The following is a 15,993-nucleotide window of genomic DNA, read 5'->3' as shown; positions in this document are numbered from 1 at the left end:
GATCCATATGTTAAATCAAGTCGGGTTACAGCTTGATCTTTTGATCTGTTTCTTGTTAGTGGCACTAATTGTATTTTCTTTGCTGATACTCGTGAGAGAAAACATTGTCTAATGCAATTTTATATAGCTAATATGAGGTACATTGTGCCTTAAGGGTAATTCTGCATTATAATTTAAAAAAAAAGAAGCACAGAGTTGTCACTGATAAAATCTCCCCGCCCCTCACTACCTTTTCTTTTTTCTTTTTCAGGGTTTACTTCAAAGCAACCTGCCTAAAGCTCATGCATCTACCATTTTGGAACAATGTCCTGTTCTCGCAGCTTGTCTTATTTGTCACTGGAAAAGTATTTTTCCAGTACTTGACCTTGAACTGGTGAAGTGTGATGAACTTGGCAACCTGCTAACTGGTGTTAAGAAGCTGTTCACTTTAGTTACAGAGTGAGTTTATACTAAATTTTACTAATCTTAAAGGATGTATTACACCATCTTTGACTCTGTGTATCTTATTTGTGGCATCATCATTAAACTTGTAAAAGCAAAACTGATGGTGGAAACTTTAGGCACCTCTGCTGCAACTTGGTGATATGGCTTCTATAGATGTGCTGCACAGCATCTGTGGCAATGATGTTCATGGCTATGGTGGCCATGGTGCCTGGTTATAGAATATGAAAATGGCCGTGCATTTATATGCTTGTTAAGAATACCAAGTGGGTCAAGGATATGGCAATAGTGACTTTAACATGGCTTTGTGATTATATGTCTGTCACTAAGAGATGGCAATCCTATTAAGTACAAAATGTGTGCTGTTTTGGTATCATTTTTCATCAAATTGGACTCTGCTGTCCAGCGCAAACAAGAGGGCATTTTTTTTGCGGACAGGCCTCATGGTAGTAGTGCAATCTATAACCACTCTGGATGAGTGCTGCCTGTGCTTTGCTGCAAAGTTAAAAGGACACAAGTGAGACAGACAGTGTATCCCACTTTGCGCCTTTGTAGAGAAAACTATGAAGCTAAGCTACTGCACGGCTCTCACAACTGCCCGTAGCTTAAGGATGCACTGATGAGAAAAACTAGCTGTGCTGCTTTTTCACTGCATGATGACGCAGTCATCGGTCTTTTTGAAGGCAACGTGAAGGGACAGTACCCTTAAACAGTAATGATGGCATATGTACAGTCGACCACAAAAGTTGACGGACCACACGAGCGCATGGCCGAAAGCCTCTTTGCAACACTTCTGCTACATCAGCGGCAGTCGACGGCACCGCAGCGTCATGAATACATCCCTCCCCTAATCGATGGCCTATCTCTTTTCTGACTGAGTACAAATAATTTTCACCTTTCGCTTTTTAACACAACACGCTTTTGTCATCTGCGTCTACGAGCTTCTGTCTGGACAGCAGTCTATGAGCGTAACTGTTATCAGTTGCAATCTTTATCACAAAGTGACACCTAACCAACAGAACGCTGTTTCAGGCACGCCATGATAGTTTTGATTCTCCTATGAAAACAGCAATGTGATGGTCATACTGCAAATAAGCGCTTCGCGTGAAAACCGCGAGCTAACTATGTGCTACGCGGCAGTAGAAAACTGAAAGGCCCGTGAATAAGAAGACGACCCGTTTCCGGCCCAGAACTGTAATCGATGGTAGATGGCGCACCGCTAGGTGGTGTGGACAGGCACTTTGGCACCCGATCGCATGGTCCGCAAACTTTTGTGGTCGACTGTACCTTGTCTAATACTTCTGAACCACGACTGGTGGACATTCTTGACCACCATGCTGGGAGGCACTTCCACCCATAACGGCGAGCCAGTGTGTACCCATCAGTGGTGGAAATAAGCCCATGATCTCCCATTCTACCATAAGGCTGTGGCTTTGTGGTGATCGAAGTTGCACCTCAGATTTTTACAGCTGCAATGACACACTTTTCTTTTTAATATTGTATTGGTATTATTATATCCTACTATATTTAAGGCCCATTTTAAGGCCTATATTCTACCATTTTTAGGCCAATAGGCCTATTTATTAGGCCTATTGTTTATTTGGAACTGAAGCCCTCACATGTTCTGGCTTATCACTTTGACAGCAGAAAAGGACAACATTCTATCCGTTCGGACAGCATTTCTACGTTCCACTACTGGCACAATTTTAGCCTACTGCCATACTGAAACAAGCTAACTGAATAATATATATTAAATGTTTGTGACAGTCTGTACTACATGCACTTATTTCGCTTTCACTGCCTGCTGTAATAAGTAATTTAGTATATGTACATATTTAATTGCATTTGTCTAATCTTGGCTGCTGTCAGTGAGGTCGTGATCCATGGTTATTTTTTGTTAAGGTTTCTAGCTGGTTCTGAGGAATCTGGGAGAAAGCTTTCAAAGATTAGCAAGACCTGGCTCCCTGCATTTGTGCTAGCCTGCTCCATCAGCTCGGACCAAGTGATGCCATTGCATTATAAATCTCTGAAGCCTACGGTAATAGGATTTACATAAGTATCGCCTTTTTTTTCCTTGCTGCTGTCCCTTTTATGCAGTTTTCTCTTAAAAAAATTTTTTTTAGGTACAGGCAATGGCATTGAAGTTCCTCTTTGTATTGTATCAAAGGAAGGACAGCGTAAGTGTCGTCGTTGTGTAAACATATACTATACTGCTTGTTGAGCTATAAAATTGTGAGGCCTGAAAAGTTAAAGTTTTTTTAAAGTCTTGGTATATATGGTTCTTTTATTTCTGTAGAAGTCTAAAGAAAGCTTGAAAATGTGTATGTCAAGATTTCTACAAGAGAATCCTGGCCTATGCACTTTCTTAGAGCCATCCAGTTTTGACAGTGCCTTGATGAACAAATTGGTGTCTGCCTTGGACTTCTTTTTGCTCCTGATTTCATGCTTCAAGTAAGAATACACTGTTATAACAAGGGTTTTTACTTGATACTATTAATATATAATAGCTCCAGATTGTTTATTACAAGAAATTTTGTATACTAGGCTGTTTTGCTCAAATGATTTGCCATTTGCATATGCACAACTCTGAAATTTACTCCTTTGTGGTTTCTTCCTTGGCTTCAAGATGAACGAAAAAAAAAATAATGGTGGCATACTTCAGCCAAGTAAACTATTATGCATGCTACAATTTTGTTGTAAATAATTCATTCCTATGTGCGGTAAAAGTAGTATACAAGCATCCAAATGTCTGTTGCAGTATGATAGTTGGCGGCGAAGTTTCGCACTTTGTAATTGTTTATGTCCAAACATCAGGACTGTAGAAGAAGTACTGGCTGCTTAAGAAATGCCAACCGTATGAAAAAGGTTTGTTGACATGTGCATTCGAACAACCATTGCTTTACATTATGGGTGAGGGAAGGGGGTGCATATACAACAACTTATTTTTTTTTATATTTCAGTGAGAAATTTTTTCTTGCAATATGTTGTCATCTCTGAAAGAGGGAATGAGAGTTACTGATACAAGTTGAAGTTCAAATTGTATATGTATAAACAAAACTATATCACACACCGTTTCAGCGTGCTCTGTCTCAAAACAGATGTCTATATGAACACATGAATTTAGTAACATAAATATAGTCACTTGCAGAACAACTGTGCCTTAGTTTCTATACATTACTGAAGTGCCTGGGAAGTGCTCAACGCTTTCTGCCGCTTGCTTTAATTTTTTAATGTCGTATTTATGTAACTCACACCGGAAGCAATTGCCACTGCCGTGAACCATGTGACTAGCAGACTTTTTCGGAAGCTGGAAGTGCTTGCAATCAACACAGCCTCAAACAGGGCGGCAAGATAATGTTGAAATAAAGACACTGTCAAAGAGTAATAGCAAAGCGTGAAATTAGGAACATTTTTCAAGATTTTTGCATTTCTTTCAAGATGCACTAGCCTTTAATGCAGGACAGCCCCACGTGTCCTGCAATGGGTGGTCAACCTCGGTACAAAATTTAATGTCATGAATGGACATAAATAGATCTCTTTAAGTTTATCGTTCAAGCCCCACTCTTAAAAAATATGCATGTTTAATAATAAAATGTATAATTGCTAATAGTATGAATAGTGATGTGAAATATATTTTTCTTAATTAGCTAAATGTTATAGCATACTTTCCATTTCCAGGATAACTTTTTACCACAAAATAGGGTGAATTAAAATGACCAAGATCATTAATGGTCTTGAGGTTTGCTAGGAAATACTACCTAAGTGCCTTGCATTTGAAGCTGGCTAAGTTATGTGTGTGATTATTGAAATATAGCCTAGAATTGTAAGCAATATCATGATTGAAGCATTACTTAGGTTGTGCTTCTATTTTTTTCCACTTTTGAGATGTGACAGCGCATACTTTTTTTTTTACTATTTGGGTGCTTTAAGTTTACGCATGTTCACACCAGTGTTCAAGTTTCCTTTCCTTTAGTTTGTTTCACTTTTAGTCAGCATTTTCAAATGTTAGATTACTACTCGCATTTAATTTTCTTCTGTAGGTTTGTCGTTGACCATCTGGAGCAACAGAAAGTGAAGATGACCTGCTGCATTAACACTGCTATTTTACTCATGATACACATTGACACAATAGACAGGGACATGCTGAGCGATGGCAGGGCTCCTGCAGAAGTACAGGTAAGCTTGCAGAAAATAAAAACTACTCAGTGTTATGATAACTGAACGTTTGTGTTCAACTTCGTGGTTTCAGGCTGAAGGCATGTGCAGTCCAATTTCTACGTCTGCTAAACTTTACTCGTTGATAAAGAATATGCCACCAGCAGTCCGTAAGTCATTGCCCAAAGTAAGTTTTGCATATCTGACCACATTTTTTTTGCATTGTATTATCTATTGATTGCGCATGGGAAATATCAACGAATGTGAATAGTGACCTTTAAAAATATGCTCTAGATGAGTACTCATTAATTCATAGATGCACTTTTTTCAATTTTTTTGGTATTGCGTAATAAGTTGAGCTGGTTTGATTGGACGAATTCATCTGCACACACTGTTATAGGCTCGTGTGTGTTGTTATTTTACTGACTTGACTTTGAGGCTAGCAGTCTTACATTTTGACTGGATTATGTTATGATGTCGAGCATGGGTGTAACTTAAGCAATCTGTGTTGGCTCATTGCATGTAATATTCCGCTGAGCACAAAATAAGCGCTTCAATGCTGGCTGTAGTGGAGACATTTGGTTGATGGGGGCATAAAGAAATGCTAAGAGCTCCTCAATGCGCAGTCTGTTTTAGTCTTTATGTCGCTTTAACAAACAATCAATGAAAGAATGTGACCAGAGTTCAATACATTTACTGGTCATGAAGCTCCCACGAAAGTTTGACAAATGGACAGGAGCAGCTACTGAGGGTGCCCTTGTCCCTGTGTGGGCATCAGAGCTGCTTCGGCGCTGCAATTTTACAACACACGTCAGAGCTGCAAAACGTGATTGAATGTACCCGCGTTGATTATACATTGAGAGTGATATTACCTTCAAGGAAATACAAGGGAGCTTGTAATACCGAGCAATTTAGCATTGAGGACTTAAAGCTAGAAATTTGATCACAAGAAACGTATGCCGCTTCCACTGTGTGATGTGCTAAAACTCTAAAAGCATGTTTCTTCCATTTCTCTAAAGCATCTAGTAGCAATCTGTGGATTATCCAGAGTCCTTCAAGGACTCTGGCAGATCGTAATGTGTTGTGGAAGTGCAGTGGCTACAACTCTTGATCACGCCAATCAAATCTTTCGGGATATACACCTGGCGTATGTATACGAAGATGTCTAAAATAGCCTTGTATTTATCAAATCAACAGTCAGTTTGAATGAACCAATGCTTTGAAATAAGCAATTGACGACGGCATATGGCTTTTTCCTGGTTTTCATGTTTTATTTTGCATTGATTTTTCACTACTGCACCGTGCCATTTTGTTAAAAGTTTGGTTGCTCATGCAGAACTGAATAGTTTTCATAGTCTTCCTGCACTGTTCTTTAGGCGAAAGCCTTAGATGCCTTATGAAATGCGAAAATTGACCGTCGGTGTTGGCATCCTATGTTGGCGTCACAAACACAAGTGCATGCAAAAATGATCACATGATGATGTCACCGTATGATGTCATCACGATGTCACAGATTGTAGATGTTTAAGTCACACGACTGCCTTGCACAATGAGGCAGTGACATAAGATTGTCGTTTTCCATTGCCTCAGTGATTGTTGCACCGATCACGGAGGCAGTGCTAAAGGTTAAAGAGGAAGATTGTTTTTGGCTTCGAGTCATCTTAGGCAAACGCATGAGGAACCGTGAGAGTTTATTCCGCTCTCAGTTATGACTAAAGTATCTTTCGTTGCTTTGGTCATCCTCGTCTACAGTTAGAGCGTCAAATCCAGGCTTGTTTTGCATGATGGTTAGGAATTTATTGTTGCCCCACCAAATACAAACCCTATGGAACCACTACTCGTAACCAAATACTTTTGGTTAGTATAGGTGTTTGCTCGAGTACACATGTGCAGTGCATACTTTGCATGTATATTTTACATTATTGCTGTAAAGGCGGGAAAGTTCTGGAGTTCTATGCGCTAGACAAATAACCGGGTTGCTATGGAAAACCATTGGCTCAGCATCTGAAAAATCGTTGCAAAACATCATACTGCAATGTCACAGCAACACCTCCACCTGGCACTGGTCCGTGTGAACCCTGTCACTCTAATCGAAGCGCTTTTTGCAAACACGCACATGCGGGAAGTGAAACCTGATACCATTTCTTTTTTGTCGAGGTATGTCGCTTCCATTTTTCTCGCCGTTCTCTGCCTATAGGCTGCCAATATATTTTCACTTTTTTGTCATTTTTCTTCTATCCTGACTGGCTCCCAGGTAAGCAGCAGGTACACACCATCCTTTCCGACCTTCCGGCATAACACACTAGGTGCAATACAAGGCATAAGCTGAAAACTGTGAGATGGCTTATCGTAATATTTTGTACTGACACCAGCAGCCGCCTTCGCTGCTGTCCACCGGATGCCAACAGACTGGATTCAGCACCAACCAACGGCCTTCGCTTGTGGCTCATAAAGCTCCCCCATAGAGTTATAGCAAAGGTTCATTACCAGTAAGAGTATTAAAGAACTCTGGTGTGACTTACATTGAAAGAAGGTATTACACTGGGTGTGCAAGTCTCAATGATGTGGTTTGGTAATGGTTGCTGAAACAAGTGCGTTCATGCATAAGGGGATCTTGCAACACTTTCCGAATTATAATGAAATAGTCTCATTATTAGTGCATGATGCTTCCCGAATCACATGCTGCAAAAATTTTTAGAATTCTTTAAGTACAAGTAGAATAACAGGGATTTCTCACATGCTGCAAGCGCTTCCTCTCTCCTCTTATACTAGCGACTGCCCTGAAAGCTACGCCAGAAGGGTGATGGTGAGGGAGCAAGAGCATGGGTTTCATCGTCGGTGTTTGTGATAACCTTGAGAACTTCCCTTTCTTTTTTTCTTTGAATGTACAGCTTAATATTAGTGCAATCACAAATGCACACACAGGCACGTGGCGGCACCCTGCAGTGGCCACCATAACTATGCAACTTGCGATGTTCAGATCAGACTGATGTAGACTTGGGGATATAGTGCTGTCATTTGGGTATATGGCATCATTTGAAGAGAGAAGAGGGAGTGATTTCTTGCTGACCTTTAAAAGTAATTCTAATGTCGAGGCCGCCAGCAGCACTATAATATTTGGCTTGCGTATTCTCAAGAGCTTCCGACTACTGATTGGCAGTGTTTTCTGACCTTGCTCAAAAAATGTTGCAGAGCTCTTTTTTCGGGTAGCTCATATTCTTACTGCCAATACTAAATCTTTATAATTCATGTATGCATGTGCAGACCACCCTTGCCATGTGTCCAACAGTGTTTCGTCAGGCTATTGAGCATCTGTAACAGTGCCTACTCATCATGCAGCTGTGGTAACGTGGATCAAGAAAGGTATTGTTCTAAATTTCTTAAAAGTACAAAAAAAGTACAAAAACATATTCCTATCTTACCTCCTTGAGTTGCTATTAGGAAAAGATTGGGGCCCCTGTTTTTTCTATACTTTAGAAAATGATGCAAATTTTTTACTAGGCATCCTGTGTACACCTTTGTAATGGCATAGAATATTTGTTTGTGCATGTTTTTTTTTTCATAAGTGTCTGTGGCTTAAAGTTGGTGACCATTGTTTCAGGGTGGAGTTTTAAGCTGGCAAAAATAAGCAGACCTGTGGTGGACTGTAAACATGCCATGGTGCAGTCGTAAAGCATTTAGACTTCACCACACACCCACATCACAGGGTTAAACGCGTAACTTTATTTTTACTCTTGGTTGAAGTTTATGACCAAACAAACAAAATCCACAAATTCAGAACAATTTGCTTCTGCCCTAATTTTTGACACCTACAACTCGTTGCTAGAGCAGTTCAGGTTATCTGGATTATTATGCATTTTATCCTATGAAGTGTCAAATGGAGTGATGCTTGTACAGTAAAATTTTGCCAATTTTGTTTTGAGAGTACTGGGGCAAATTGGCAGAGCAGTTTGAATGCTGAATTATCATATACGTTACATTTTGTGTCGATATTTTCTCGTAACAATGCCATCTTTTATGTATGTATGTCGGTGGTCATGAGTACTTTGTGGTGGGGGGATTTGGAGAGCTGGAACAAGCCATTGTCACAGCTATAGGAAGGGAATGCAGCTGTCATATACAGATAGCTGAAATTACTAAAAAAATTTACCTTGGTAAGTTTGCACTACTTATACCCATGTTACACTGGCAAAGCAAGAGCGGTTAGCGCCAACCACGGCTCGCCAATGTTACACAGTGTGAAAGCATCCTTGGTTAAGGTGGCTAACGCCATCTGGCGTAGAACGATCAACATAACCACTTCCTTGCGTATATATGCTCCGAATACATTCAGCAGCAACCAGGCAAAAAGTGTCATATGTGCCCCTTAGTATATTCATGTACTTATCGGTACTTCTTGTTCAGATTGTCTATCTTCTTCTGGACTTGCTTTGGTGTGAATTGCTCTGTGTTAGGTGGAAGTTCGGCGTTCAACTCGGCTATAATTGCAGCGTACACCTTTGCATTGCTTGACGTGCTCCGCATATCACTCAAATGATTTTCCCACATCCTTCTCAGGCTTTACGCGTGATTCGTGCCGTCCAGCTTGTCCATTTTTTATGCGCGCTCACCGGCATGCACTCAGCGGTGGTGAGCGGCGCCATTTTCTCGGTTGTCAACCTAACCGAGGTTGCAGAGCCCGGTTTTTTAAAACCACGGTTAGCGGCATAACCGCGGTTTTGTGTGCTGTGTAATATCAGCGAACTGCAGTTACCGCAACCATGGTTAGCATAACCCTGGTTTAGGCTGCCTGTGTAACAAGGGTATTAGATTCAAAAAATGACTCTAATTTAAAAATTTTGCATAGTTTCAAAATTTTTATAGTATGTTGATTTGATAAAAGTGGTGCGACAGATAAATGTTTTTTTTCTGTTTGTTCATAACTTCCTTTTTAGTAATTATTGACATTGAAAATTAGTCACACTGGGGTGTGTGTTATAAACTAAGCTTAACTTCCCAAGTCTCGGTGTTCAAATATCAAAGGGTTCTTCGTCTGAAAATGTGTATGAATAGGCTGTATATTCTGAAAAATGTATTTGTGTACATTTTCACTGTGTGTGCACTTCATGCTATTGTCTCCTGCATTTGGCAAACAAGGCTAATGAGAGAGTTATGCTTCTCCACGATGTGTTTCACTGACTAAGTTAAATACAGCCAACAAAAGTGAACATACACATTTATGTCATCCTGCCTGGATGCAAACCCTAATTTTTGATGTGCCTGACAGAAGGATGTAAAATTATCCTATGCCAACAGGAGCTCTCAAGGCATCGCTATAATGTGCTCTATTTATGTACCACGCTTTGATAAAAAGGTCCGTCTATTGATAAGTAAGGTGGGTGCTCGTCAAGGCTTTCATCTTTCCCCCCGATACTTCTTTTCGGCATCACCATGCATAAAATCTTTTTGCACTTGTGTTGTTTTTATGCAATAGCCTTACAGCACTCAATTTGTAGATTCCGGCATTGGCGTCTGTGTTGGCATGGGTATTGTGGTAATTAGTGCAAAATGATCGTTTTGTGTGTGACTGAAAAATCGAGAAATATACAAGTAAAATGAATAACAAAAATTTTCGGGTTCGAGTGAAGTTCGAACCTGGGACGTTTGCATGGCAAGCAGGTGTTCTACCACATAGCCAGACATCTACTTGGAAATACAGTTAAACTAATTTCTTCTGCTTGCAAATGTAGTCAAAATTACATTCATTCTTTGCAAACACGTTCTGAATACAGGCTTCGCAATACAACGTGTAATATCGCAGTGATTGTGCATTGCCATCGGGTGTCAAAACATGTGATTATCAAAATGACTTTGTGGTTTGAAGCCATCCACCCATTACAAAAGGCACACTGGTTACTGTGCGTATTTCCTTAAGACCACATAGTGGGTACATAGCAAGTTCGAAAAGATTTCACGTGCATAATTGCTAATTGTTTAAAGCATGCTACCTATTACACAGAATGTAGCGGTGTGAAAGCTTCACTGACATAAGCCACTTTCAGCCTTATCGATTACAATGTAGTAATCCTTGACCTAAACTTTTCAAGTAACATCATACAATAAAAAGTATGCACTCAGTAGCTGAAGTGCACACTAGGGACAGGATATCACTTTTGTGTGCAACTCTTAAAGGCAAAGCTTAAAGGCGCCCTGAAATACTTTTTTGAATAACCATGGAATTAATTCACTGGAAAATCGTATTGCCTCACAAATTCAACGCCACAAAAATTTTAGGAATCCGTCCAGTACGAGCGCAGCTACAAAGATTTGTCATACGCTGCAATCGCATTCTCTCTTCTCTCGTCCCGACAAAAGCACTGGAAGCCAAGCAGGGAGAGATGGGAGGGGCAAACAAAAAATGTCACGCTCGCCTCGTGACCTTGAGCACTTTTTTTTTTCATCGAATACGTGGCTTTTTCAGTGCGATCGCGCGTGCACGCGTGGACAGGTGACGACCTTTCACGACGATTTCTGTAACAACCGAGCGAGCCATGTTCCAATTAGCCAATGGCTGATAGATGGGTCGTCTACATTTGATTGTTGGGCATATTCTCTTATTTGTCGAGGGAAGAGAAAGCAATTTTTAGCTGACTTTGATAAGTTATTGCGAATTCCAGGCCGCGTGCTGCACTATAGCATTTGGCTCGCGTGTTCTCGGAAGTCTCTATTACCAATTGGCAGCGTTTTCTGACCATGCTCAAAAAGTGCTGCAGGGCCCCTTTAAGGATCCCCCAATTTATTGTTGTTAAAACTTCTCCGTTGGCGTTTGCACTTGCAGAGATATTCACAAGGGATGAAAATAGGTGAAGGAACTGAATTTAAGGAAACCTAATTCTAGATTCTTGTAATTTCAGGCCATCAAGATTGAAGGAATCCAGGGCTTGGTGCAGGCAAAACCAGCACATTCGCTCACTTAGACGTGCGAAGAAAAAGGACTATTGCTTATGAAAGTGGTGTTTCCACGCCATGAATAATAGTTTGTTGGTTTGTCAGTAATGCATGCTTCATCGTATTTGCAAATTCTTTTAGGCAAATCCAGCTACAGAAATTCAGCTAGTCTTTCATATACTCAATAAATATTCATCACACATTTTGCTTCTACAGTATTCTATAGTTCATATTTAAGAGACACTAAAGCCAAAAGACAATTTATGTCAGAGTGAAAGCTCACTTTAATGAATCTGAAACTGTAATATTATCAACAGCAGTGCCTTACTTACCAAGAAATTGAGCTAAATGTATCACACGACGTGTGCCACGAGTGGGATAGTTGCAAAGTGATCCCAATGACGTAAGAACGTCTGAATCACTAGTAATCAAACCAGCTGCAATAAAAAAAGAACTTTCTGTGCATTTAGAGACGTAATAAAATGCTGCTTGTCCATTTCATTTTGACTTGTTGAAAGAGAACTGGCTGGTGTTTGGGGAAATGGCACGAGCGATTCAAAAGTTCAGTTTTCGGATGGTTAGGCTGGGTAGGTGATGCCATCTAGGGGGTCCCAGCTGAATCAAGCAAGCAGAACCATGGTTTCAGAGATTGCAGAAAATTGTTCAATGGCCGTTGTTGCTACTGTGGCTCCCGCTACTTTCGTTCTGCTGCTACTAATGTCGGCGGCCGCGTAGTGAAGGCGGGCAACGTTGGGCACGGAAACAGACGTCTGAAAGACAGCTTTGAGGTGCGCTAACGCGATGCGGACCATTAAAACATGATTTTATTTCAATATAAGCACTTCCTTGGCACAAAACTAGCACTACGAGGTTCCTGGACCAGTGATGTTTCGTACTACGCCGAACAATTCCCTTTCATAAACGAAAATTCTCTATTTCAGAAATTTTTTCCTGCAAATGGTGACGAAATTCCCAGCGAAATTCTCTGCACAACGGTACTAATATCTGCCCCCATCTACGCGCACACATACTATAATTACACGTGTTGCACGCACTGGCGACTTTTGAAATCATGACTAGCCCCTCCACCGCCGCACATTCATATACTGCTAGTACAGTGCACATTGTAGGCTTCAAGTCTAATGCCAATAGTAAACTATAAATCACTCCGCGTAAGTTTCAGAAACAAGTCTTGAAGGCTATGCTTGCGTGGTGCATGCGTCAGAACCGAATACAGCAGATGAAGGCGCGCTGTGGCCGCTACTTATCGGTAGTCATAGAAGAATTTAATCATTTCTGAAATTCTCTGCAATATCACGAAAATTCTCTTTTTCCCTTTGACTCAAAATGACAGGCGAAAACTTCCCGAAAAAAGGAAAATTCTCTGCACGGAACATCACTGTTCTGGACCGCTATCTCAACAATAAACGTCCATTTAATATTTGCCTTTAGTATCCCTTTAACACAGTGGATGTGTCGTTACACCACATTGCCAGTTAACTTTTTGCTGGCTGTGCTGCTCTTATGTTGCACTGCAATGTTGTTTTGTTTTCATGGAGACATAGTGTACATAGTGTCATGAACGTAGTGTCATGAAACATTACTAAAACTGTGACAAAGAAACATGGGCTCTTCTGTAATTGAAAATTATTTTTAAAAAACAAAAAGTAAGAACTACAGAGGAACCATAATTTACACATGCTTTCTTGTGGTTGCCATTAAAAGCACACTTTTGTTTTGGAGCAAGGGGATGCTCTTCAGAGGCCTACTGCAAATGATGCCAGTCCTTCACTCTTGTGTAAATTGAAGAGCGATCAAATAGCGGTTAAATGGCCACTAGTACAAAGAAAAGTAAACGGTAGTTAATATTCACCTCACAAGCCAAGAGCTATGGAACCAGACAGTGCATTGTACCTGTCCCCCCACTTTTGGCTTGAGAGTCAAATCCTTTCCAGCCTAATGAATTAGGCCTTCATTTTACAATAACAAAATCTTAGAACACATCAGTGTAGTAACGGTAATTAACAAACCCCAGGTGTTCAGAATTTTCAGAGCCCTCCAGTACAGCATGCCTCATCATACCGTTTTGGGATGTAAAATCTCAACAAATATGATTATATTATTAAACATGCCAGTATGCTGAGCATGCCACAAATCAGCGGCATGCTCTCCTTCTCTGCCGTTACAAATGCAAGAAGAGCATTGTGTTGCGCCCTTTACCACGAAGGTGCTGCCGAAAAACGCGCCGCTCAGCTTCATGGTTACTATACATCGTGCGATTTGGTAAATGGGTATGCGAAAATCGTGCACAACTCAACCATATCACCACCGGCCCAAGCAGGAGTTTCAATTTAATGCCTCTATTTTTATCTGCAGCAGCACTGAAAGTCTGTTAAATTGAGGTTCAAAATATGTAGTGTTCTACGGACATTAAGTGGTGGCAAGTAAAGTACTTTGTGATATATGTCGAGATTTTTATATACCGTATTTACTTGCGTAATGAACGCACTTTTTTTCTCGAAAAATCGGAGCAAAGTCGGGAGGGGCGTTTATTAGGCAAGGTAAATTTTATGAAAACTTTTTTGGTAGGAGCAACATATGTGGTAATCCTAAAAAAAAGTTAGGTCCTTAGCCTTTTGCAATTTACATACGTGTACACTGTTTGGAAACAGCTTCTTTGTTGCACTTTGCTCATCTTTGGTGGGTGATGGCGCTATCTTCAGCAAGCTGTCCCCGGGCCGTTCGCCCACTCCATAAAACCATTTTCGGCTATCTTTTCTCACAATCGTTTAACCGCAACAGCGGTATCTGCTGTGCTCTCGAGGGGCGCCCAAAAGCGTGCACTTCGCAGCAACCTCGCTAGACGAGTGATGACGCCGTTAACATTGTAGCAAGTAACCAACATTGCAGCATGTAGCAAGCTACCTCTGAAGCATCAAAACAAACCGTCGATAACAAGATCAACGACAAAATACGGCCGCCGCCTCGCTTCTTCCCCGACTTTCGCTTGCTGTGTGCTTATCAGCTGCGTTGTCTCTACACTCACACCATTCGTGAACCCCGTTGTGGCGCACAGATAAGATGGGGGATGTGATGCCGCGTACAAAGAGAAACAAAAACAATGTGGCAAGTGGCAATGAGCGACAGGGGGGGGGGGGGGGGGGGAAGCTTGCCAAGGTGGTTTAGGGGGTTCGGCAAAATAATAAAAAGGAAGAGACCCAATGGGTGAGGAGTACCAGATTCGGTTAGCGGGACTGCAGCGGATGAATGTAGAGGGTGCGTTTATTATGCGGGGAAAAAAAAATCTAAATTTTGACAACTGAAGTTGTGAGTGTGTTTATTATGCGAGCAAATACAGATATTTCTCTCTCTCTCTCTCTCTCTCTGATTGATATGTGGGGTTTAACGTCCCAAAACCAGCATATGATTATGAGAGACGCCGTAGTGGAGGGCTCCGGAAATTTTGACCACCTGGGGTTCTTTAACGTGCACCCAAATCTGAGCACACGGCTCTCTCTCTCTCTCTCTCTCTCTCTCTCTCTCTCTCTATATATATATATATATATATATATATATATATATATATATATATATATATATATATATATATACATATATATATATATATAGACAAATAGATAAAATTACAAATACAAATGCCCGGAAAATACAAAAAAATAACAAAATAACACGTGACAAACCCACTGGCGTGCATACGTGCGCCGTGATTCTGGTGCCCCCGGCGTTCCGCATACGAATGATACGCTTCCTTCGCACCAGTTGATGACAGTGGTTAGCAGTCAATGCTGTTATCGCTTTTGTGGCAAATAGCAAAACGTGTTGATCGCAAAGCCATCACCGTCGATGCGGCCCTGTCAAGACAGCACAATCGGGCAAATGCTATGGTTGTTTGTACGCGGAACGTTAGGGAGCACTAGAATCGTCATGCACACTGGCGCGCGAGCGGGATTGTCGTGCGCTATTTTTTCGCATTTCGCGGACATTCGCAGTTAGCAGTAAAACAATAGAAATTAACTAACATAACGCTGGAAACTGTGTAATCGGACGCTTTGCAAACCGATGAACAACTTTCTCATTGGACTGCCTGGCCCATTTTCGTTGCTTAAAAAGTTAGTTAATAAAAGTGACCTAATTAAGCAATTAATCAAAACACAAAGAATACTCTGACTCACTCCATGTAACATTCACCAACATACATTCGATCGCGTCGTCATTGCGTGTGTCGGCATATATTTAAACTCTGGCAAAAGATATCTGGGCACTCTTTTTATTACAGCTGCATAAATAGCGAAATTCCGGGTATAAGCGCAAATCGATTAGAATATTTTAGAGTATTTTTAAAATACATATAAGTGATCTTGCAGAGAAAAAAAAAGGTTGGAGAAGATTCCTAGACCTAGACGATGTGAGAGTCTTTTGATCTACTTTCGATAGCCACTTGACGCGTCT

The 15,993-nt window shown here is 40.9% G+C and overlaps 1 protein-coding gene across 4 annotated transcripts in view; it reads left to right on the top strand.

The window, feature by feature from the left end:
* The window catches only part of LOC119176320 (uncharacterized), an 81,539-nt gene extending 69,515 nt beyond the window's left edge, over positions 1-12,024 (top strand). For all 4 annotated transcript variants that reach the window (XM_037427542.2, XM_075877438.1, XM_075877439.1 and 1 more), the window contains exons 33-40: positions 251-438; positions 2,344-2,479; positions 2,565-2,618; positions 2,738-2,892; positions 4,482-4,617; positions 4,691-4,783; positions 7,861-7,959; positions 11,490-12,024. In XM_037427542.2, coding sequence (XP_037283439.1) covers positions 251-438; positions 2,344-2,479; positions 2,565-2,618; positions 2,738-2,892; positions 4,482-4,617; positions 4,691-4,783; positions 7,861-7,914 — 816 coding nt within the window. In that variant the 3' untranslated portion in view covers positions 7,915-7,959; positions 11,490-12,024. The remainder of the gene's footprint in view (positions 1-250; positions 439-2,343; positions 2,480-2,564; positions 2,619-2,737; positions 2,893-4,481; positions 4,618-4,690; positions 4,784-7,860; positions 7,960-11,489) is intronic.
* The last annotated feature ends 3,969 nt before the right edge of the window (positions 12,025-15,993 follow it).

The sequence above is a fragment of the Rhipicephalus microplus genome, chromosome X (genome assembly GCF_043290135.1).
Source record: "Rhipicephalus microplus isolate Deutch F79 chromosome X, USDA_Rmic, whole genome shotgun sequence".
Lineage (NCBI taxonomy): Eukaryota > Metazoa > Arthropoda > Arachnida > Ixodida > Ixodidae > Rhipicephalus > Rhipicephalus microplus.
Note: the sequence above shows the minus strand (reverse complement) of the source record. Positions and strands in the feature narration are given on the sequence as shown.